At 54.3% G+C, this 23,078-nt stretch overlaps 1 protein-coding gene across 2 annotated transcripts; it reads right to left on the bottom strand.

The window, feature by feature from the left end:
• Nucleotides 1-189: 189 nt before the first annotated feature.
• Nucleotides 190-20,472, bottom strand: LOC122370988 (ATP-dependent RNA helicase DDX3X-like). 2 transcript variants are annotated; one of them, XM_043347013.1, is made up of 12 exons: nt 20,136-20,472; nt 19,885-20,011; nt 18,692-18,827; nt 17,150-17,263; nt 11,639-11,774; nt 10,649-10,960; nt 10,070-10,353; nt 9,589-9,706; nt 7,577-7,751; nt 3,167-3,351; nt 2,379-2,653; nt 190-1,994 (listed from the first exon to the last, which is right to left on the bottom strand). In XM_043347013.1, the coding sequence occupies exons 1-12, from the start codon at nt 20,178-20,180 to the stop codon at nt 1,721-1,723; spliced, it is 2,181 nt and encodes a 726-aa protein (XP_043202948.1). In that variant the 5' UTR covers nt 20,181-20,472; the 3' UTR covers nt 190-1,720. The 2 variants fall into 2 exon arrangements, with proteins under 2 accessions (XP_043202948.1, XP_043202947.1); XM_043347012.1 differs by having other exon boundaries at nt 18,623-18,827; nt 20,136-20,325.
• Between the last annotated feature and the right edge of the window lie 2,606 nt (nt 20,473-23,078).

Genomic DNA, 23,078 nt, shown 5'->3' on the forward strand with positions numbered 1-23,078 from the left:
TGGAAGCCCCCCTGAGCAGAAACCATCAACACGGGCTCCACGGGACGACCAATGTGTGTTGTCTTTTACAACTGCATCTGATGTGAAACGTGTGTCCTGAACGGTCCCCGCAGATCACTATTTCATTGTCGCCGTCACTGCCATACAGGTCACTCCTCTCTTCCCAACACACCCAGCAAAAACGCGCCATTTGGTATCATATTCTTTCCTTGTATTTCTGCCCGCAGGTGTCCGCCCTCTGGCCGCTACGGTCAAAGATATACAGCTGTTTGATCACGAGTGTTCCTCTCTCCGTTAGCAGTCGCACCCCTTCACTGCACAGTACATCGGTCTGCAAGATCACGTACAAAAATGATAAGTCTGCCCGCCGGCCGCCGATTGGGGCCGGCCGGGCAGCTCCGGTAGGGCGGGGACGCCGGGTCCCGCCTCGGCGCCGGCCGCTCGGCCCGACCGCAGCGCCCAGCCACAGACGCGGCGTCCCCGGCAGAGGCTACTCGCGCAGAACGGCGGCGGCCGCCGTACGGCGCCCCTGGCAGAGGCTACAAAACACGAACGAAGCAAACGGGCGGCGCGCGGCCGCCTGATCGCCGGCGGGCGGCCCGCCGAGAGCGCGGTCAGCCGCCTCCCGCGCGCGCGCGCAGTTTGTACTTGTTCCTGGTGAGACGCGGTGGCGCGCCGGCGGGCGGCGCGGGTCGGCTCGCGTCTGCCCTGAGATCCGCGGCCGGCGGCCAGCTCGCGCGCCAGCCCGCGTCACGGCGCGCGCGCGTCCGCGCCCAAAACAAGTGCTGAACAGAACAGAAAACCGACGCCGCCGCCGGCCGACTGACGGCGGACCGGCGGCCGCGGCCAGGCCACGGCCGGCCGGGCCGCTCGCTCGCTCTACTTTCCGCTCACTCTCTCTCTCTGGGTGTGACTCGCTCACAGCGGGGCGGGCCTGGGCCCCGCTCAATCTGGGCAGCTGCTGGGCCGGTAGCCGCCCGGCCAGGAAAGAATACAACGTTTTCTCGGATAACTGGTCGGCAGCTGGGCCGGCGCCGACTGGCCGCCGACCGACCGACGTGGAAATATTAACACCTAAGCGCCGCGACGCTGAAATAGTTAGCTATCGCCTGGATTAGGAAGGGAAATAATAACGCTGAGTAATCAAGTTCTTCTACACCGCAAAAGCACGAAAATCAAACAGCACACACCACAGTTTCCCACTACGCCGCGGAATGATAACGCTAAAAACGTCGCCACCACACGCACACACACCAAAATGAGAGCAAAGAGGCAGCAGCGAACACCCCAAAAATTGCGTGTGCGCGCTCCAGCGTGACATCACCTGGCTGCTGACGTCAGAGCTCGCGTCTTTGGTGTGCGCCCGTCCGCGCGGAGCGGAGAGCCGACGGTGGCGCGCGGCGGCGGTCGCTGGCGCCGTGAGCAGTAGTGCCATCTACTGAGCGACATCACAATCAGAAGTGCCGCGTCCGCCCGCGGCCGTTGGACCGCGGGCGGCGGGCTCAGTTGGGGGGAGACGGGGATCTGGCCGGCCGGCGCGGGGCGCCCGCCCGCCGAGGGAGCGCGCGCCCGCACACGCCGTCGCCTGCCAGTGTTACACGGCGGGGGCGGGACGGGCTGCTGCCGACAGCGACTAAGACAGAGGGGTGGGTGGGTGGGAGGGGGACCGGCGCGGCGCGGCGCGGCCGCGCGCTCCGCGCCGGCCCGGCACGCTGGCGGCCTAGTTGCCCCACCAGGTGTTGTCGGTGCCGCCGGCGGCGTGGGGCGGCGCAGCCGCGTACGCGCCGCCGTAGCCACTCATCTGCATCGGGTAGCCATACATGCCGCCCATCGGAGGCATGCCGTAGGCGGGGAAGGCGCCGCCGCCGCCGCCGGCCATCTTGCCCTGGTTGTAGCCCTGCGCGGCGCCCGCGCCGCCGCCGCCGCCTGTCTTGTTGTAGCCGCCGCTGCGGTTCTGTTGGCGGTAGTCGCGACCGCCGAAACCGCCGCCGAACCTGAGACAGATACACGTGGAGTCAGTGGTGATAAACTAACGCGGCGACGGCAGCCGACCAGCGAAGGAAGCTGTGTGCCATAATTTGCGAGTAAAAAGGTAAACAAAGGTGTCACTAAACTGGTCACACAATAGGGCAATACCATTACACACGGAAGACCCCAGATGAGCTCTCCTATTGACAAAACAAGGTCACCAAACACAACACTCGACCTCGAAGTGACGACACAGCCCTAAGTGGCTTGCTGCCGCTCAGTCCTAAATAGAGTACCAGCATATTCCATTCCTGAAATTCACTAAATCACCAATTCATCCCACATACAATCCCCACCCCACACTGCTCCAAACACCCTCTCCCTCTCTCCTTCATTCCAAAAGCCCTCACCTCTTGCCGCCGCGCCGTCCGTGGCCGGAGCTCTTGTGCACCTCCAGGGAGTAGTTCTCCAGCCAGTCGGGAACAGTCTGCTTGGTCTCGGTCAGCAGCTCCATCAGGTCACGCACCAGGTTGCGGTTGTTCTCGTTGAAGAAGCTGGTGGCCAAGCCGACGTTACCCATGCGTCCCGTGCGACCGATACGGTGCACGTACTCCTCAATATCGGACGGCATGTCAAAGTTGATCACGTGCTTCACGTGCGGGATGTCCAGGCCACGAGCCGCCACCTGGTGACAGAGGGGGGGGGGGATCAGTCCGGCGGCACAGGGGAGAGGTGGGGGGGGGATAAGGGAGGGCAGAGGGAGAGCGACGAGCAAAAACGAGAGTACATAGGGTGAAGTATAGGGTGAAGTATACAGTGTCACGCTATGTGCTCAGTTCAATGCCACAAAGCAGGCGCGTATGGTGCTAATGATCCAGAAAATAGACCAATTGAATTCGTGCTAAATAACCATAAATATGCACGTGACGGCACGGCTGTTCATATAGCGAAGTTACATAACATTAGTCTTCCTAGCTACAAATGTAAAGAAAGCCATAGCAACACACCAAAACAGACCATACTCAACTTATCATCTATTTACCACCTCCCATTCAAACAAAAGCGCCGTTACACCACGCAAAGCCTCGTAATCAATACCCCCGCTAGGCCCACCAGTCACCACCCGGTACCAGCCGGTTCGTTCCGGTCCGCCCCCCCCCCGCACCCCTCCCCTCCATCCGGTCGGGGCGTCACTCACGGCGGTGGCCACCAGGATGGGGCAGCGGCCGTTGCGGAAGTTTTTCAGCGCCAGCTCTCGCTCGGCCTGCGAGCGGTCGCCGTGGATCGATGTGACCGGGTAGCCGGCGTACCGGTACAGGTACTCCTCCAGATTGTCGGCGCCGCGCTTCGTCTCGACGAAAATCAGCGTCAGTGACTCGGCGGCTGTGGACGGAGGGGGCGGCAGAGGTCAGGTCGAGTCGGGGGCGGGGACAGATGAGGTCACGTCGAGTAGGGGAATTCAGTTGCGGAGGATAGAGGCGGTACGAGCCAGATCGGTATCAAAACAAGCACGCAATCTGCTGCACACAGTGTTTCATTTTTCAGCCTTTTTGGTGGCAAATCACACCTAATGGGGAAAATATTTTCATCCCTAAAATATGAATGACCGACTTTACTTTATCTCTGAAAAGAGTTTCATGTATTCCCAACAGCCAGTTCACTTGTCACTTGACAGTTGATGCACCCACATCCTTTTGTTCCACACCCTGTCAAGATCCTGACATGAAATCCTGGTTTATCAGTTAGCATAAAAATTGGCATTACACCATTTTGCAAAAATACTGCAGTTATTTACTTTCTTTTTTTCATCCTAGGATTTTTTTCTTCATCGGCACACCCAACCAATATCCAATTTTAGAACACTGGCTGCACAGCACTGGAAATGCCAGCAGTGGCACATATCCAATCACAAGGGGCGGATTGAGCAATCTCATGTTGGGTATCATACACCCCACTAGCATACTCTGAAATAAATTAATGGGACAACTGATAATCACATCACAGTCACGCAAGTCATGTACCGTGGAAAAATTTATATATTTCAGCATCAATGGAAGCATGGGGAGCACTAAACACGGGGAGTGACATCACTGTGCTAAATACGCCACTGCGTCCAGCAGCCCCCCTCCCCCCCCCCCCGGGAGAGGAGGGGAGCAGCGAACGGCCCTGCCCCGCCCCTCATACCGGATGGTTTGCTATCAGCGACCAGCGATCTGTCCGAACGACTGCCGTTACAATTCCGAGAGTCGCATGTGGCTGCGGCCCGTGGTCCCCCCCCCCCCGCCTCTCAGTCCTAGCCGGCGCGGCGTTGTGGGGTGCGGTACGGCGGTCAGCTCAGTCTGACTCGTCAGTCCGCGGGGTGTAAGTGTGTGGGGGAGACTCCGCGCGGCGTCAACATATCGAACTGCGCGGTGGACAGCCGCGCGGCGTGGCAAAAACAGCCAGCCATCGATAGAGCTTATGGAGGTGGAAGCTGTCTGTCAGTGGGGAAACCTGTGATCGGTTGCTGCAAAGTGGTGTGAAGTCGGGTGGATTACACGTGTGTGCTCGTATTCACGGAACCTAACCGTCCCGTCGGCATCATGTTTCCGTCCCGTCGGCATTTGCTGCTCTGTGTCACATTCATCACACTGAGTCTGCTGCTACTGCTGCTGGCGACCCCTGACTGGTATCGACCGGTGCGTCCCATGCAGCCGAGCCGACCGCCGGGCCGGAGTCCGAGCAGCATCGACAGAGACACAGGCAGGACAGTCGGCAGCGGAGGCGGACAGCGCGTCAGAGACGGTAAACAGGGTGCCCGACCCGCCGGCAGTCGGCCGACTGTCCGGCGCGGTAAGGGCAGCGCAGCAGCAGCAGGAGGGGCACCGTGTCCGTCAGGCCTGTTCACCACGATCAGCGCCCACGGTCGGCTCGGTAACAAGCTGTGTGAGTACGCCACCCTGTGGACGCTGCAGCGGGACGACCCGCGCGCGCGGCCCGCCTGGATCCTGCCGGAGATGCAGCGGGCGCTCTCACCACTGTTCGGCAAGCTACCGCTGCCGACACTGCCCCAGTCCTGCGTCAAAAGCGAATCCCACTTCTTGAAGGTAAAATACAGCAAATTCGACCAGATGGCGTCAGCGAAGAGGCGCCGTCCGATACTGATCTCGGATTATCCATGTGATGCAAAGCGCTTCCACAAATACCGCGATACCATTCTGCGTCAGCTGACGTTTCGCGACTCGGTCCACCAGGAGGCCCAGCGGCGGCTGCGACAGTCCACCGACGCCCTGTGCGACGGACTGCCCCCGTGCACCTACATTGGCGTGCACGTGCGGCGGACAGACTACCGCACCGCCGTCCGGCGTATGTACAAAGGCACGCTGGTGGGCGAGCGGTACCTGACGCGCGCACTGCAGCTCTGCCGGCGGCGGTACCGACGGCCCGTCTTCGTCGTCTCCAGCGACGACCTGTCCTGGGTGCGGCGGCGACTGCGCGGGCCCGATATCGTGATCGCCGGCTCCGGCGGCGCGGGCTCGGCGGAGCGCGACCTGGCGTTGCTCGCCCAGTGCAACCACACGGTGATGACGCACGGCACGTATGGCTTCTGGGCGGCGTACCTGGCGCAGGGAGACGTGTTCGCGCCGACGGGCTTCGGCGCGCGTGACAGCTTCCTCAGCGCCGCCATGGGGCGGACGGACCTCAATATCACCATGGTGCCCGCATTCTGAACGGAATCGCGGCGGCCTTCTGAACGGAATCGCGAGGACATTCTGAAGGGAATCGCACAGACTGAGGAACGCGCCAGCCTAGGAGTTGATGTGGACTCAGGGTCTTGTTATGTGACGCACAAGTTTTGTAATCATGTGCGTTTTATACTGTTTGTGTAAGTGGGTCGAGCACTGATGTGTCTTTAAAGTGAAAGAGTTCGACAAGAAGGCATCTACTTGAACGTGCTCCCAGCACACTGAAGTATGGCCACAGCACGCAACAAAAAGGTGACAGACATAATTCATGGGAGCTCGGCTGATAGACTGAAGACGGGATATCTTCATCCTTCTTGTTGTTGTGTTCTGAGATAACAATAATGGACCACCCCAGCCAAATAAAAACCCCAGTTTCCATACGAATCAATGTTTACCAGATTGGTGATAAAATCCCACCGTGAGAATCAAGACAAACGAACAGCCTTCCCCTCTGAGACAAAACGTCCCATTATTATCGCTTTAACCCTCGCCCGTATTGGTGTTTTTCCAGCCGCGAACGTATAAGGGGGGGGGGGGTCCGTTGGACCCCCCCCCCCCTTGCCGTTTCGCCCCTGATCGAGCTAGAGCTTCGCGGAAAAAACGAGCGTGTTGCCCGTGACGAGAGGAAGCCGATAACACCCAATTTTAAGGTCCTAGGTCATTGGTTGACCTTGCAGGTCAGATCAATGACCCCAAAGGCGGGAAAATCGGGACCTGTTAGAACATCGTAAAGTGTGGCTGCTATGGGGTTTTTCGGGGTGCTGATCACGAATATCATGTTAGTTTTAATCACAGATGATGTCTTCATGTATTTAGGCCAGGTCAGGTCAGGTCAGGTCAGGTCAGGTCATCCAGTAAGGGTATTCGTAGTAGGTGGCAACCGCCTCTGACAGCTTCGTAACATGTTACGAAGGCACCAAAACTACTTCGTAAATGTTCATATGGTTGCTAAATTCGCATTCAACTCCAAAAACTGGCCTAGAAACATGTAAAACTCGAAAAAGTGAACCGAGGTCATCAAAGGTCAATGACCTGACCTGACCTTCAGGTGACCCTGACACCCACCCTAATGCATTGGGGCAACATCATATCACATGTTTGAACGCTTGAAACCACGAAAAGACTGCAAACGCGCGGCTAATGCGAGCCGACATACGCCGAATCGCAATTCCAGCCAAACATGGTCTCGAAAAGTAGGTCACAGGTCAAAGGTCACTTGGGTCAGGGTCATGAAATATTCAGGGTAGGTGTGAAATTGATGAACGCGAGGGTACTGAAAGTTTCGTCGCGATCGGCCCCTTTTTACGGGAGTTATTCACGAAAAACCATGGGGGGGGGGTCCGTTCGACCCCCCCCCCCCCCCCCTATACGGGCGAGGGTTAAAGCCGCTCATCGAACTCTGAGCACAGTGCCAACTGCCAACTCCACTCCGGTTCCATCGAAACAATCTAAGCTACCCGACACCGGCACAGGTCAAACAAACATAGGTAAGCGGGTACGCGTACCAGACCAGAGACCTCGTCTGAAGCTTCATCCAACTAGCCTGACCTACCAGACAGCGTTTCCGACCTACCCAACCCACCCACAGTCCACACACTGCCGATTTCAATCCATGGAACACTATTTAACCCGTACCCTCACGTCCCAACCCAGTCTCTCCTACCAACCCACCATTCTGGACACTCCTGGACACATTACCCGTCCTTCCATCCCAACATCTCTACTGCAGGCGTGTCCCAAGATCACTCGTTCTTGATACTGCCATGCACACCTAACCCTTCCCCCTACCCGGCCTCCCTCCAGACAGCCCCTCCGACCCAATGTTCTGGACATCCCTGGCCACCCTGAACCCCTCCCTTCCCCTACCTCTCCCTCCAACCCACCGTTCTCGGCAGTGACACCCTCCTTGTTCTGCGTGGCCTGCAGCAGGTCCAGCAGGAATGACTTCTTCTGGTCATCCTCCACCCAGACGATCTCCTGGGTGATGTTCTCGGAAGTCGAGCCGACGCGACCCACCGCCAAGAAGATGTAGTCGTTTAAAAAGTCCTGGGCCAGACGCTGTGAGGGGGGAGGGGGGCGGGTTAGAGGGAGGCGGAACAGCTGTCGAACAAACATTGGGACATTGGTTTTGTCAGTGGGAAGTCCGTGGACTCAATTACTGGGGTGGGACGGACAGTTTGTTGGTAACACTATCCCACATCACACAGGTCCCGGCTGTCAGCTCCGGTCTTCCCTGGCTTTAAAACTCACATCAACGTCATTAGATTTCCCCAGACTATCGGTGTCGCACCAAATGACATATCCGCACTGCACCACGCACTGGCTCGAATTACATATTTTTCAACTCACACGCCATAAAATCCATGGCGACAAGTCTTTTATAACACCGCCCGGTACGCACCATCAAATCCGAGAAAACTGGTCTAATCTCTCTCCTGCAGCTAAGACAGAACGATGGTCGAACGAGACTTCATTCAGCTCAACCGTGATACACGTAGTCGTGCAACGTTCCTTTACCAGCAAAATACGTAAATAACAGCACACCTTTTATGTGGATAGCTGTCTGGTCTATTAGTGTCATGCCTATTATACAGGCGATGCCCGTTGGCAAGACAACGGATCTCGGCAAATGGCAAAATGGCAAACGCGTTAGCAGAGCAAACATGGCTGAATGGCTGATCGATTATTCGGCATATGATGCCCGATGACACGAGCACAAAGGGTGCGACGAGGCTGCCACCTAGCGTCAGACAGTAAAGCCCGGTGAACCCAGGTACTCGGCCGGTCACGAACGGCAGGGGTGCTGGGGTTCGTGTAAATACGATAGATAGCTGGGCCCTGGGGCCACTTGGGAGAGGTGGTACGCCGAAACCCTGAGGGCCGAGGGGGCAATCGAGCAGACGAGGGGGCGTCAAACATTTAATGCAATGAGAAGTGTCTTTCTACTAACACAGCCATACGGTGACACGTCATTTCATGTAGACTAATCAAGTCTGAATGATCGGGATACACCGTCAACTATCATTCCCGTCTAACGATCGATGTGGACCTGTAACGACTGCGCCTGCCGGAGCTCGAGCGACCCATGAACGGACCTCCCTCCCCTGCCCCCGGAGAGCTGACGCTGGGAGGGTATTTATAGGCTGACGACAGCCGGCCCGCTCGGCGGACCAGCTATAAACGGCGACCGACCGGGCGGCCGACCGCCGTCCTCTCATGGGCCCAATCTGATAAAATGCCGTACTATTCTATTCACGGCATTTGGCAACATTTATAATACCAGTGCTTACAAACGGTTATCCGAGTCAACGAGATGATTGATTCTTTGGACCCTCAAACATATGATAGCATGAAATGCGTGAAAACCATTTTGCATTTGATGGCAGTTTTCTGTAGCTGAACTTCAGCCAGTCATTCCACGGCGTTTACAAGATTGAGCCATGGTGCCTACAGACTGGCAGGGCCCCGACCTACCCGACCCACGGTCCGGGGGACACCAGAGTGCGGGGCCAGCCGGGCAGCCGCGTGAAATAGCGGGAGCACGGCAGCAGCGGCAGGCCGGCCGGCAGAACGGGCGAGCGCCACCAGACACCCATAACACCGACACCACAGTCGCCACCGCTCATGGTACTGAGAATCCACGTCGTCATCGCACCTCATGGCCGCTCCGTGTAGCTGTTCAGCAGTAGCCGTACATAACTCTGTAACGTACTCTGAGCCGGTACCTACTCGACGAATCAGCTATCATACATACTCCGCTCTAGAGAGCGATATAGCGCCGTTAAAGTATCGAAGACGGAAAACAAAAAGAGGACCTGAACCTTGGGAACGTGACCAGAATCTGGATCTTACCCAGATCTCCATGGGGAGCATGACTGGTAGATCTGGATCTCACCTGGATCTCCTTGGGGAAGGTGGCCGAGAACATCATCGTGTGCCGGTCCTTGGTAGGCGGCATGGTGTCCTGCTCCACGATCCGACGGATCTGCGGCTCAAAGCCCATGTCCAACATCCTGGCAACAAAAGGCAGAGCCGGGTTAGCTGGCCAGCGATCATCGTCAGCTGTATAAGTATGGGGAAAATCGACAATGATGCAATCAAAACAACATTAAATCCGTGAACTTATTCTCATTCACTACTTGATTAAATCGACAATGATGCAATCAAAAACATATTAAATCAGTGAACTTTGTCTCATTCACCCCTCGATTCAAAGTTTCGGTAACCAAAGCCGCTCTCCACCTCTGAAATATACCCCCGGCATTACATCACTCTTTATCTTTGCCCCAGTTTACGACACTGCCACGGGCGGAGCCGTGGGAACGCTCCCACCTGCCGGACCCCTCCCTCCCCTCCCAGCTCTCTCCACCACCCACCTGTCAGCCTCGTCGAGCACGAGGTAGCGGCAGTTCTCGAGGCCGACCTTGCCCCGCTCCAGCATGTCCACCAGCCGGCCGGGGGTGGCCACCAGCAGGTGGCAGCCGCGGTCCAGGTCGCGCATCTGACCGCCCACGTCTGCCCCTCCGTAAACCACGCACGGCCGCACGTGCGAGCGGTACGAGAACTTGCGCGCCTCGTTGTAGATCTGGGTGGCCAGCTCGCGGGTCGGAGCCAGCACCAGCGCCAGCGGGAACTGCTTCTTGCGGCCGCCCATCGGACGCTGAAAGGGGAGACGAGAGGCATGGCTAATGTGCACAAATCGGTACGCGATCATCGATCAATAACAAAAGGTGCGATACGAAAGCTATCATGTTTCGTTGTTTTAACTATGCACTCATGAAACTACCTGGTTATTTTTAACAATTCATCGCCCCCCCCCCCCATCACTTCCCTAGACTCACCCACAGACAAACCATCTCCCCTACATTCTCTCCTCCCCACAATTCTAGGCTTGCTGTACTAAGTTCCCAGCCCAAACCCCTCATCTTTCATCGCATCCTCTCCCAGTGACCCACCTTGACATCAGGCGGCGGCGCGTTGCCCTGCGGCCCGTTCATGAAGATCTGGTTCAGCAGCGGAACCAGGAACGCGGCCGTCTTGCCCGAGCCCGTCTGGGCGCAGGCCATCAGGTCGCGAGACTTGAGGATAATCGGGAACGCGTACTTCTGTACGGGCGTGGGCGTGGTATACTTGGCCAGCTCGATGTTCTCGATGATGATGGGCGTCAGGTCGAGCTCCTTGAACGAGTTGATGCACTCGGGCACGTCGTTACCAGTGGCATCCACCGGAATATCGTCGTACTTGTCAAAGTTGATGCCGGTGCTCGCCTGAAAAGGAAGTGAGCGGTGAGAAGGGATGGTGAGAAGGGCTGGTGAGACAGGGTGTGTGAGCGGCTTGGTGTGAGGTGCGGCGGTGATTGGAGGGGGTTATCACATTCCAGAGGGGTGAGATTACAGCCGGGAATAGGTCGTCAGTGACCACAGCGCCCGCGCTGTCAGCGGGGTACGCCCAGTTCATCCACAATCTGACCGCGACACCGCCACAGGGGAACCACAGGCGCGAAGGATGTACGACATTTATATACGTGACGAATGAGCGAAATGACTGGTTCAAGACACTGAGCTGGCACTCAGTAATAGCCTGGAGGTGCTAAGATAGGGCTGCCATGCCAAAACATCTTGCTTCATTCGCTGAGAGCTCCAAATGATTGCAAATTATTGGCATTGTCTGTTCAACGAACCCAAACGCTAAATAAAACTAATTAATTCACATAATTTAGACCAGCTTATCATACCAACGCGAAAGAAACTTTTGGCTAAGGACAAGCCAGTCTATAAATCCACACAAGTACGCAAAAAGTACCGCTAAGTGAAAAATAAACAATGCATAAAAAGAATCACCAAAAATACAAAAACACTGAAACATCAATACGCCGACTCAATATTTCCAAAGCATCTCAGAACCGCGCACGGGCCGCGGGCGCCGGTCGGCGGCTCCGTGCTCACGTTTTTGAAGAGCTCCTCCTCGACGCGGGCGTCGCGGTGCAGCGGCACCGTCCAGTCGGCCTCGTTGGGCTCCTTCCAGCGGTCGTTCATGCGCAGGTCCTCCTCACGCTCGCCCCAGCGCACCACGCCGCTGGCGCTGGAAAGATAGAGAGGTCAGAGGTCATCAGAGGTTAATAGAGGTCATTTGAGTTCAGTAGAGGTCAACTAACGTTCTCCCAAGCGCACCACGCCGCTGGCACTGGGGAGATTGGTCAGTAAAGGTCGACTAAAGCTCGCCCCAGCGCACCACCCACGTCAGTGAGAAGGCAGAGGTCCATACTGAGGTCACTAACGCTAAACTAAGCGGGACACGCCACTCGTCCCGCAACCAACCATCAACCACAGTTCAACAAAAGTCATACGTTAGAGAACAGGGATGTAGCAGGCCAATTACACAGATCAACAGGTCAAATGTTCGAATTCCGCTCACCTAACGAGCCATTTCGCTGACTCAATAACAGAACTAACCATATTATGACACTTGGTTGTGCATCCATCGCTACCGAATTGCCAAACATTACGATTTACGATTAAAAACGGACTGTGACTGATAAGTGTGAACAATGTGTCAACACAGCGTTTATCCTGTTTGTTCAGTTGAATTGGCGATAAAATAACATCATTTGCCTTGCTAAAAATACGTGAACATTCAAACACAACATAAACAATGGGAATCCCCGAGTCTCATAAACTAACAGCGATTATACAAATAAACACTCACAAAGTGGTAGAAGCAAAGCCCAGTGATTTCTTACTGTAACAAATCAATACTTTCTTCGTTGAAGGAAGAATTCCTAGACCCAGCTAATTAATCAAAGTGTATCCACACCATCCACTCCTTCAGGCTTCGCCAGCTTTACATATTTCAAACCTGCGATGACACAAAATATCCTCTCACTATCCCATTATGCACTTAAGCCACTCGGCTCCGATCCTCCCCAGTCACTGCCGACCGTCAAAGGCAGACACTTGTGGTCAAGTCGCATCGTGCGACCCCTTCTGCACGCGATTAGCGGCCCGGAGAAGCCCGCCAACAGCGACGCTAACTGACTCACGTCAGCTCGGCTCGGACCGTGCCCAACTCCGGGGGTGTCGCGGAATGTTGCGGTTATGTAACGCTCTCCGTTCGGCGATCGTGGCTTCACCCGGCACGGCGGCTGGGTGCACCGGTACTTTGAGCGCGGCTCGCGCGGCCGCTCCGCGTGACCGCCGGCTCGGTGCCGGTGCCCACGTATGTTAAACGAGTGACCTGTCACGTGATCGACCGATCCGAGGTCAGAGCCTCCCGCCGGACGGTGCGTCAGTTAGTATTCGGTACTGACTCGGACACCACCTCCCGCCGATCCCCGACCGCTGCCTACCTGATAGGTTACGGCTGAATTGGTATTTTGTACCATGAAGGCTGCTATCCTCTGCCTTTAAAAACCTGGGATATCGCTCCAGGTTTTTAAGCATCTGTCGTTATTTTACCGTTCATTTTATTATTGCTCGTTCGTTTTGCCCGCATATTCGTTTGTCCGCAATTGAGCTTATTGCACTTTTGAATGCCCGAGGTCAAAGGCAATACAGACCTATTTTGTATACATTCTTTCCGTTAAGGGGTATAACAAGGAGAACCGACACACGGGTATTTTGTACCTTCTTTGCTGACGTTAAAGATACAGTCCACGTTCTCTCACACGCAGCGAGCCGCCGGCAACATTTGGTCCTCCGGGCCGGATGTGCTCGCAGTACTAGAAATTTACAGGTGCTGAATAGCCAGAACCACCCATTTCATCCATAATGAATAAGACGGGCAGTAACGTAACTGAGATTGAACAGTTGAAACTCAAACGCACTAGGGAGCGCACAAAGGCCACAAAATTAACGAACGAGCTAAAGTCCCTATACACACAAGTCCGTGGTGATAGTGACGGCATCGCGCGGGACGAGCTCGACTACAACATCGAGATCGGAGAGGGCCACCTGGTAGTGCTGGAGAACTTGGAGTCGGAGCTGAAGACGCTCGGCGTTGAAGATGAGTCGGCGCACATCGCAGACCTCCACAAGGCCATCGGTCTCGGGAAGCGCCTCCTGTCGCGAACGGAGCAAGCCGAGTCCTCCCCAGTTCCATCCGCGCCTCCGGCGATGTTCAAGCTGGACATCACCGTGCCCAGGTTTAAAGGTGACCTGCTGGCCTGGCCGGAGTTCTGGGAGATCTTCGAGGCCTACGTTCACACCAACAGGGGTTACTCCTCTGTTCAGAAGCTCTGCTTCCTGCGTCAACATCTCGATGGACCTGCAGCCCGAGCGATCCAGGGACTACCGCTGACAGCCGACAACTACATGGTGGCTGTGGAGATCCTCAAGGACCGATTCGGGAAGGACGACATCCGCAAGGACCTCCTCATCACTAAGCTTCTGAACCTGCCGGCCGTCACCAGCGCGGACAACCTCAAAGCTCTGAGGCGCTTGGTGGACGAGGTGACGGCAGGTGTACGCTCACTGGAAGCCATGAGGGTGCCGAACATCGGAAGTGTCCTACTTCCGGTGTTGAAGGGAAAGATTCCCGCTCCCTGGAGGCTGCAATGGGCCAGGCAAAGGCGAGGACAACTTGCTGGAGACCAGGACAGCGAGTTCGCCGCATTTCTCCAATTTCTTCAGGCGGAGGTGGAATGTCTAGAGGAGTCAGTACAATTGACCTGCACCAAGGCGAGTGAGGATACGGACCCACTCGTGCTGAAGTCGACAACCAGTGTCCTTCATGCTCAGAGGGTGCAGGGGCAACCGTCAAGATCATGGATATGCACAGTCTGCAAGCAAGATCAACATCGTCTTGACAGATGTGCTCGTTACCAAGAGATGTCAGTCGATGATCGCTGGAAGAGCGTCAAAAGATCCGGAGCCTGCTTCAACTGTCTGGGTCGACATTACGTCAAAGACTGTAGGAGCGGCACGTGCATACTGTGTCACGGCCCTCATCACACATCACTTCATCGCGACCAGACACCAGCAGTGGCTCCAGTGCCCACCCCAACATCGGGCACCTCCCATCATCAGACTGGAGGACAGCCTGTCGCAGCACCGCCTGCTGGACAGCTGGGCCAGGATCCAGGTCAACGGGACGGCAACCGCTTCACTGACACAGAGGTCAGGAACGGCATACAATATCAACCAAAGCATCGCTACAGCGTCCAGAGCATCAAACAACCCTGCTATTCACAGGCAGAACGTGTTGAAGGACACGGTCCAAAGAATGATCGGACGCTGAGAGTGCCGCTGGATGGAGGATCCAACGCGCCCTACACCAGCAACTCAGTAGCAGAGGAACGAGATCTGCCGATGATCGGCTCCGGCACATTCGTGCGTGCCGGGCTCCAAGAGCGAACCGAGGAACCACAGCGCCCCTCACAGCCAGGCCGTCAACAGAAGCAAAGGTGTGATCTGGACACACCCCGAAGGCCGCCAACTGATGAGGCCCCTTCTCAGGAGCCACAACCGGTGATGCAGCCACCGGAACTGGAGCTGCGACCGTCCGAAAGGCCTTCTTCCAGGTCGTGGAAACGGCGTCGCAAGGCTCTCCACAGAGCAGCAGCCACGAACGACGGGCCACCGGCCAAGGCATCACGTCTGCATGGTGGGGAGGTCATCAGGCCGCAGCCTGCCGGTAACCTGATGGCGGTCAGTGAGGCTGTGCGGCCACCGGAGCGTCAGTGCCGTCTACAGCCTCCCCAGCCTTCAACGCCGCCGATGACCCTGGACCGAACTCAATCCCAGCCAAGGAGAGTGACATGCTGCTCGACATGTTGGCCGTGGAATCTCGAGGGTGTTCAGTACCCAAAGAGGAGATTCTGCCACTGTTGTACAGGCCCTTCAGATGGCACCTGCCACGAGTGCTGAACCCCATGATGTTCCCCTACATTGGTTTGCTCATCACCAACTGAAACGATAAAGTAATGATTGTTTTCAACCACCCGTGAACCAGTTCATTGTTTCTGTGTCCCCTTGCATTGCCCTCGTTGCAACCAATTTATGTGTTGGTTTATCGCTCACATTTTGTCAAATTTTGTCGACAGAGATGCCTGATTTCCTTTCCCGGTCGGAGCATGGGGAGGTCGCTCGCTGGCTCCGGTGCCGGACTGCTGAGATGACGGAGTCCGAGCTGAGCGATTCGGCCGCCACCCGCACCGCTCGCCGGTCATTCGTTGCCCACTAGACACCTCCATCGGTGCAGCTCGAGGCTTCCGCCGAGGCTGAGTGGCGACATGATCACCGGACGATGCTGGTGCTGCGCGACTGCTTTCGTTTGGTCATTCTGAGACCTTATCAGGCGCAGCCGAGTGAGCGTCGCGAGTGATCGACTGGTACCGGGCAATGGTGCGCGAGGTGTGTTCGAATGTGTTCCGCTTTGAGCGAAGTGCCTTATGTTATTTTAGGGAGTTCGAAAATCGCAGAAGCCTGCGATTTTCGGGTGGGGAGAATGTCGCGGAATGTTGCGGTTATGTAACGCTCTCCGTTCGGCGATCGTGGCTTCACCCGGCACGGCGGCTGGGTGCACCGGTACTTTGAGCGCGGCTCGCGCGGCCGCTCCGCGTGACCGCCGGCTCGGTGCCGGTGCCCACGTATGTTAAACGAGTGACCTGTCACGTGATCGACCGATCCGAGGTCAGAGCCTCCCGCCGGACGGTGCGTCAGTTAGTATTCGGTACTGACTCGGACACCACCTCCCGCCGATCCCCGACCGCTGCCTACCTGATAGGTTACGGCTGAATTGGTATTTTGTACCATGAAGGCTGCTATCCTCTGCCTTTAAAAACCTGGGATATCGCTCCAGGTTTTTAAGCATCTGTCGTTATTTTACCGTTCATTTTATTATTGCTCGTTCGTTTTGCCCGCATATTCGTTTGTCCGCAATTGAGCTTATTGCACTTTTGAATGCCCGAGGTCAAAGGCAATACAGACCTATTTTGTATACATTCTTTCCGTTAAGGGGTATAACAAGGAGAACCGACACACGGGTATTTTGTACCTTCTTTGCTGACGTTAAAGATACAGTCCACGTTCTCTCACACGCAGCGAGCCGCCGGCAACAGGGGGTGATCGCACCCCGGACCCCGTGAACCCCGGCCGGGGTCGGGGTGAAACGGTGGGGTGCCCGTCCGGGCTGATTGGGTGGCGCCTACAATCGGTGAGGTATATTGGTTAGAGCACTGCAATGGGAAGGGAGTGAGAGGCAGAAGCATGGGATGAGAGGAAAGTGGGAGGGGGAGGGAGGGAGAAAGGGAGATACAGAGGATAGAGGGGGAAGAGTAGGACGGAGGGGAGAAGGGAAAAGGAGTGATGGAGAAGGAATGGAGAGTGAGAAAGGAAGGGTGAGAAGAAGATGGGGAATAAAGAAAAAAGAGGTGAGAGAAGAAAGACAGGGTGGGAGAGGGAACCAGACCAGCTCATGCACCAAGAGCCTGGATTCGCCAGAGACGGTGACCAACTCACCCCGACCGGCTGTTGTTGTTGCGGCCGTAGCTGTTCCAGTTGTTGGAGCCGCCGCGGCGGTCCCCGAAGCCGAAGTCGCCGGCGCGATCGAAGCGGCCACCACGACCGGCGAACCTGCCGACCGCAAGGAGTCAGCGGTTTCCACGATACTATCGGAATCAGGTGCGCGACGAAACAGTCACGTGCGCGATCAGGAATCGTGCTGTGTTCTGAACAATTCGGCGAAAATGAGATCATTTTGGATTGGCAGCCAATGGAGATGAAATTTTCGGCTGCGATCAGGCAATCAGATAAAAATAGTAGAATGCTCTCCGTGATTTGTCCGATTTGGTCTCGGTAATTTAACTTATGTTACCATCGATTGAATAGGCATGGTGGACTATTTATACATCATCCTACAACACCGCAAAAGCAAAAACAACAGAATAAAAATAGTATCTAGAGAACATTCCAGTTCACACTCAAGCAAAAGCAGCATGCTCCTCCTCATACCAATGACAACTTCTTTTGATCATATGTAAAAAAAAGGCAAAATATGTAGTGCCATTTAAAAATGTCAAACTTATTAAGCCATGGTAGAACAGCAACATTTATGTCTCATGCCTAATGTCTGTGAAAACAACACATCCATACACATCTAAGTAGCTGTTCAGCTTCTGACAAATATGACAAGCAGAGAAAACCATCACAGAAGATGCACATTGAATATGGGATACAAGAGAGGGCAAATGCAGCTTCAAGATTGAGTGCCCAGAACATTAGAATAAGTAGACTGAGACTACCACAACTGATTGATCGCATGCTATGAAAACATGGCATACTCTGGTTTTTGTATCTTTGCTCATTTGCAATTCAAACAAAACCACCGTTCTGCATTGTTATATCTCAGCAACAGTTTGGACTTGCATCTAACATCAATGTGCATTTTCTTTGCATTCGGACCACCCCAGGTGGTTTGGGTACCAAACAGGATGAAGGTGGAGGTACAGCAGCTCGGGACAGGCCAAGACCGAGGGGCGTGCGTGGCCGACCTGACGTCAGACCGAGAGCAAATAGAGAGAGAAAGGACGCCGACAATCCTACACGGAGCTCTGCGGGCGGCGAGCGCCGGACGCCGGCGGGGGCGGCGGCGGCGACGGGGCGCCTTCCGCCGCCGCCGGCCGCCCCGCCGCCGTCCGCGCGCGCCGCCCTCGCGAGCGAGAGAGGACCAGCTACAGACAGAGCGGACGTGTGTCGAGCACATGCAGTGCCGACGTGCCGAGCGCACAGGCCAGGCACAACCGCGCGCCCCGGGCCGCGACTCCGGCCCGGGCGCCACCAATTTCGTCGGCTGTGGCGAACGGGATGAGAGGCTGCCTCGGTGTTTAGGAGGGCTCACGCCACGCCATCTCGGCACCCGCGGGCCGGCCGCGGATGGCGCGCGCCCGCCCGCGGCCGGCCCCGAAATCGTCACACCCGGCGCCGCGCGCAGACCCGTTGGCAGGTCGGTCGAAGCCGTAGCCGGGACGTCGGTCGCGGTCGACGCGGTTGCAGTCGCCGTACCCGCCGCGCTGCTGGAAGCCGCGGTCGAAGTTGGGCGGCATCGGCGGCGGCGGGCCGCGCGGGTCGAACGCGCCGAAGCCGGGCCGGCCGGCGGCGGCGCCCCGCGTGTAGCCGCCACCCACCGGCAGGCCGGCCACTGTGGAAAGCACACGTACACCGTCACACTCAGGAGATTACACACTGGTGCAGTCAGTCATGGTCTCATGAGGTACTGAAGTACTCAATACACATAGAGCACTGTATGCTGTGCAATGCATACTGGTCTCACAATCACCACAATATTGCAGGAAATGAGAAGCGCTACAATGATATTCCAAGTCCAATGTCCATGCAGAAAATACTCCACAAAGGACATATAACTGACTGTACAATGCAATGCGACAATGGTTTAAATACTATTGTGATGTAAAAAGCAAACCTACTGGACAAAAGTTGGTTGAAATGGCTGTATAGCAGTTTTGGCAGCTGCAAGGTGCTCACTACTAGACAAGTTTAAAACAAATGACTAGCAACTGTAAATTGAAAGCATAGTATTACCATAGCATTATTGTATTACATTGGAGAGAAACAATAAGAATGTCCATCTCCAACTGAACCAGTGTGCAGTTGGAATAGGCAGAGCTAATAATTAAACCTGTGTTAAAGTACCTACCTATATCTTTCTTAAAATACTCCTTGGCATCTAATGACAACAAATTGTGTCTAAATATGACATTGAGCAGTCTCTATCAATATTTTGACAAAGGGCAACATCCCTGCCATTTTCATGTAAAAATGTCACTCTAAAATGCCTCCAATAGTTTGGATATTCATGGAAAATACCACATCAAATTTCCTAATTAGGTAACTAGCACTTAACATCAAATTTTATGATTACAAGCAACTGAATAATTAAAACCAATAGTGTTGAATTTATTAATTGAATATTTTTAGCAAAACTATGAGCCATTTAAACAGAACCTTTGCAAAACATTTATACACTAGTGTATATTTGAGATATTATCAGATGGACCTTGAACATATTTTGCATGGGAGCGCCCAGCAATCAGCATGGGCAGTTGAACAGCAGTAAAATTTCAAGATAATGCGAACAAAATGCCATTAGGTACACCTGCTGAACTACTCAAAATTTCACTCAAAACATTTTGTTATGAATTGTTATGGTTAGATTCACTCTTCTTCAGCAAACTCACCTCTAAAATTGTTAAATGCTTGATTTCCAGTCCGATCAAACTGATCCATCCGAGGATGAGGTGGAGCGACATATCGCTGAGCTGCCTGAGGGGGTGGAAAGCCTCCACGAAGGTCCAAGCCTGCAAACTGAAAGGCAGGATCATAACTTATTGATATATTTACCTGAACAGGACCTATATTACACATTTTCAAGCCATTCCAGTGACAAGTCACATAGGCGACAAAACATGCGCACTTTGAAAGCTCTTACCTGCTGCTCAAGTCCAATGCCATTCTGGTTAGGTATGCTATTCATGATTCTGGCTGATTCAGTTTGATTACACCAAACTGGATCAAGCTCTAAATACTTCAGAAGTTCCAGTATTTGCGTATTTCTACGCAGAACTTCTACGTCGTAGCGGTGTTTTTGTCGACGTGAGCGGCTTGCTAATCATCAAAGAATTCGTTGGAATAAGAGGTTTAAGAGATTCTTTGTCTGTCTATTGCATAAATAACCAAATAAAATAGGCAATATCTGAAGCATTTAGCGATATTAAGCTTAAAAAGAAATAATAAGTTTAAATTTTTGCAGCGCTGCCGAATGGAATATTTTCCGCTGGTGGGCGTTATCTGCTGGACGAGTGCCAATAAGAGCCGCCAGATTTTAAGCTCATCAAAACACAGCGCCGCTGCCGAACATTGGATGGATTGCGTCCGCGCGTTGCCGACTGAGTATTCAGATCGGAGGTGCATAGAGGACCTATTAGTGTTCTACATACTCTCTGAGGGCACTGACGGATCCCGGGGGTCATTTGGATTGGGGTTCAATATAAACGCGGGCAGAGGCGGATCCAGCTAAGAGTTTTTTGGGGGGAGGGGGGCAAACCATAACAATTTATCGATTCTTTCCATGCATCGTCCATAGGCGTAATGTTAAAATCATGCCTTTTGGGGGGGCAAATGCCCATTTTGCCCCCCCCCCCCCCCTGGATCCGCCACTGAACGCGGGAATTGAGGCACGCGGGGGCTGAGCCGTCTTTTTATCTATGGCTGAGCCTCTCGAATTTTTCGGCCAGGGGTTATACAGTATTCAATTCTGGTAGTGTTTTCAAGCCCCCCCCCCCTCCCACTCCAGCCCGAGGCATCCAAACCAACCAGCTCTTCTCGGAACGAAAACCGAAATAATAAAACTGGGGATTTAATGTTCACCTTTTCATGCACTGACAAAGGGTCATGCTATAAATCGGGCTCAAGATGAGACGTGACTCGTACGCCACCCTCTGCGTCCGGCAGTGTAGATCATATGGATTATTAGCGTAGGGTAGCCTGGGGCAAGACGCCCCAGATAATTTATTTTGCTACATAAATTTTGTCCCACATCACCTGGAAGGCCAAATTTGTGCTCAATGCGTTCTTTGGACATTTTACTTTAAATTGCACCCCTCAAATTCATTCACTTATGATCGGACTCCAAGCTAGGAAGTGATTTGTGAAGCAACTGCAAATGGGGCATTTTGCCCCAACCCCAGGGCAAAACGCCCCACGGCCTGGGGCAAGTAGCCCCATACTTTAGATTAAAGATTTAACATGGTAGTTGGCTAAATCTTATGTGAGAGGTCCGTTAGACCTCTGGAGGCACGGCACTGAAGTTAGCACATTCCATCCTGTCAGGTGTTCAGCTATGACACTATTGTATGAGCAGGTTTTTTCACCTACCTCATAAGACCAAATAATAAATTATTGCAATGCGAATGTTAACAAAATACTTCCTTTGCCATCCAGATGCTGAGAAAAATACACATAAAGGCATAGAAACTTACTGTTCGCCAGCTACCGAACATTAGAAAGTGGGTAGCCCGAACAATGCATGAGGTAAAACGCCCCAGGGGCTTTTTGCCCCGCGACCTACTGGGGCGTTTTACCCCATCACGTAGTTCGGCCAGAGAACAACGCCTTGCACTCCAGCAAGACATAATTTAACACGAACCAACCCGGCATGATCAGCGTTAGACAATAGTTGTTCAAAATACATAAAAGTCGTTAACCTGATGTGGACCATAAAAGAACGCCATGATACATAATCTGACAACAAAACATAAAAATCACTCCAAAAACACATTTTTGGCTATATCTCCCGAAAGAGTCATCACAATTTCTTTCCAGTCTGCTCATATAATGATCATATAGTGCACGTTTTATAGAAGAGATGATGTTTCCCCAGAACTCTGCCAGCTCCGAGAAACATCGGTGAGGCGTTTTACCTCGGCGGGGCGACTTGCCCCGGTCTACCCTAAATGCCTATAGCCTGATTCAGAACACAGACCCAGAGGTACGGAAACCTGTGACCAAGCCGGGCTAAGCTCTTTATGATTTTTAGCAGGCATGGGGAGGCTCGTATGGTCTTCGAAGCCGGTCCATGAACTTCAGGAAAAATCTATAGAGAATGTGCCATGCATATTTTTGCAATGCCGGTCATATCATTGCACAAACTCCGCCTCGGGGTGAAAGGGAGCGAGCAGCAATAGTCAGCTCCGGCAACTGAGCCTCCGTCTCCGCCTCCGGGCTCTGGTTGGAGCGCCTCTCAGAGGCTGATGCTGTGTCGTCAGGGACAGGTGTGTGTATATGGGGGGGGGGGGGCTCACAGGCTGGCTAACAGCCTTTGAGACCGGTTTGGGTCCTTAGAGAGACCGTGATGGAATTTCTAGAGTCAGCGTTGGGCTTTCAGTAAACCTCCTTGGCCCTTATAGTGGTTTGCAAAACTAAGGCCCTCTGGGACGGCCTGTGGGACCTTTAGACACCGAGGCACGGAGTCCAACGGAGATTGTCTTGGGTCTCTCAGAGACCAACGTGGAGCCCTCGGAAATCGGCATTGGACCTACATGAGCCGGCGTACAGGGTTCGCAGAAGTAGGGATGTGCCTCCTCGGACGCTTGCATTAGACCTTCATTGGCCCTGACGCAACCCTTATAGGGACCTGCGAGAGGCTCCCACAGGCCATGGCGTTTAGCGTTACGCCCTCGAAGAGACAGCCACGAGCCTCCCATACCGGCGCGCACGTGAGACCATCAGGGGCCGGCTCTGGTCCAAAAGGTGGTCGCCGGTCGGATGAAATGTCTATATAATCTTTTTTATAAATTTAGTTCGAATGTTTGGATGGACGGATTGACAAAGCCGGAGTCCACGCTAAGCAGAGCTTGTAGCGTAGACTCCGACC

Source organism: Amphibalanus amphitrite, unplaced genomic scaffold (genome assembly GCF_019059575.1).
Source record: "Amphibalanus amphitrite isolate SeventyFive unplaced genomic scaffold, NRLGWU_Aamphi_draft 001192F_arrow, whole genome shotgun sequence".
Taxonomy (NCBI): Eukaryota; Metazoa; Arthropoda; class Thecostraca; order Balanomorpha; family Balanidae; genus Amphibalanus; species Amphibalanus amphitrite.

Excerpts from the sequence above, each read along its gene's own strand:
- LOC122370988 (XM_043347012.1), bottom strand. The coding sequence starts at position 20,180 with ATGAATAGCATACCTAACCAGAATGGCATTGGACTTGAGCAGCAG. Across the intron at positions 18,828-19,884 it reads AGCATTTAACAATTTTAGAG|TGGCCGGCCTGCCGGTGGGT; the intron begins GTGAGTTTGCTG and ends TGCTTTCCACAG. Across the intron at positions 2,654-3,166 it reads CCATCCTGGTGGCCACCGCC|GTGGCGGCTCGTGGCCTGGA; the intron begins GTGAGTGACGCC and ends CTCTGTCACCAG.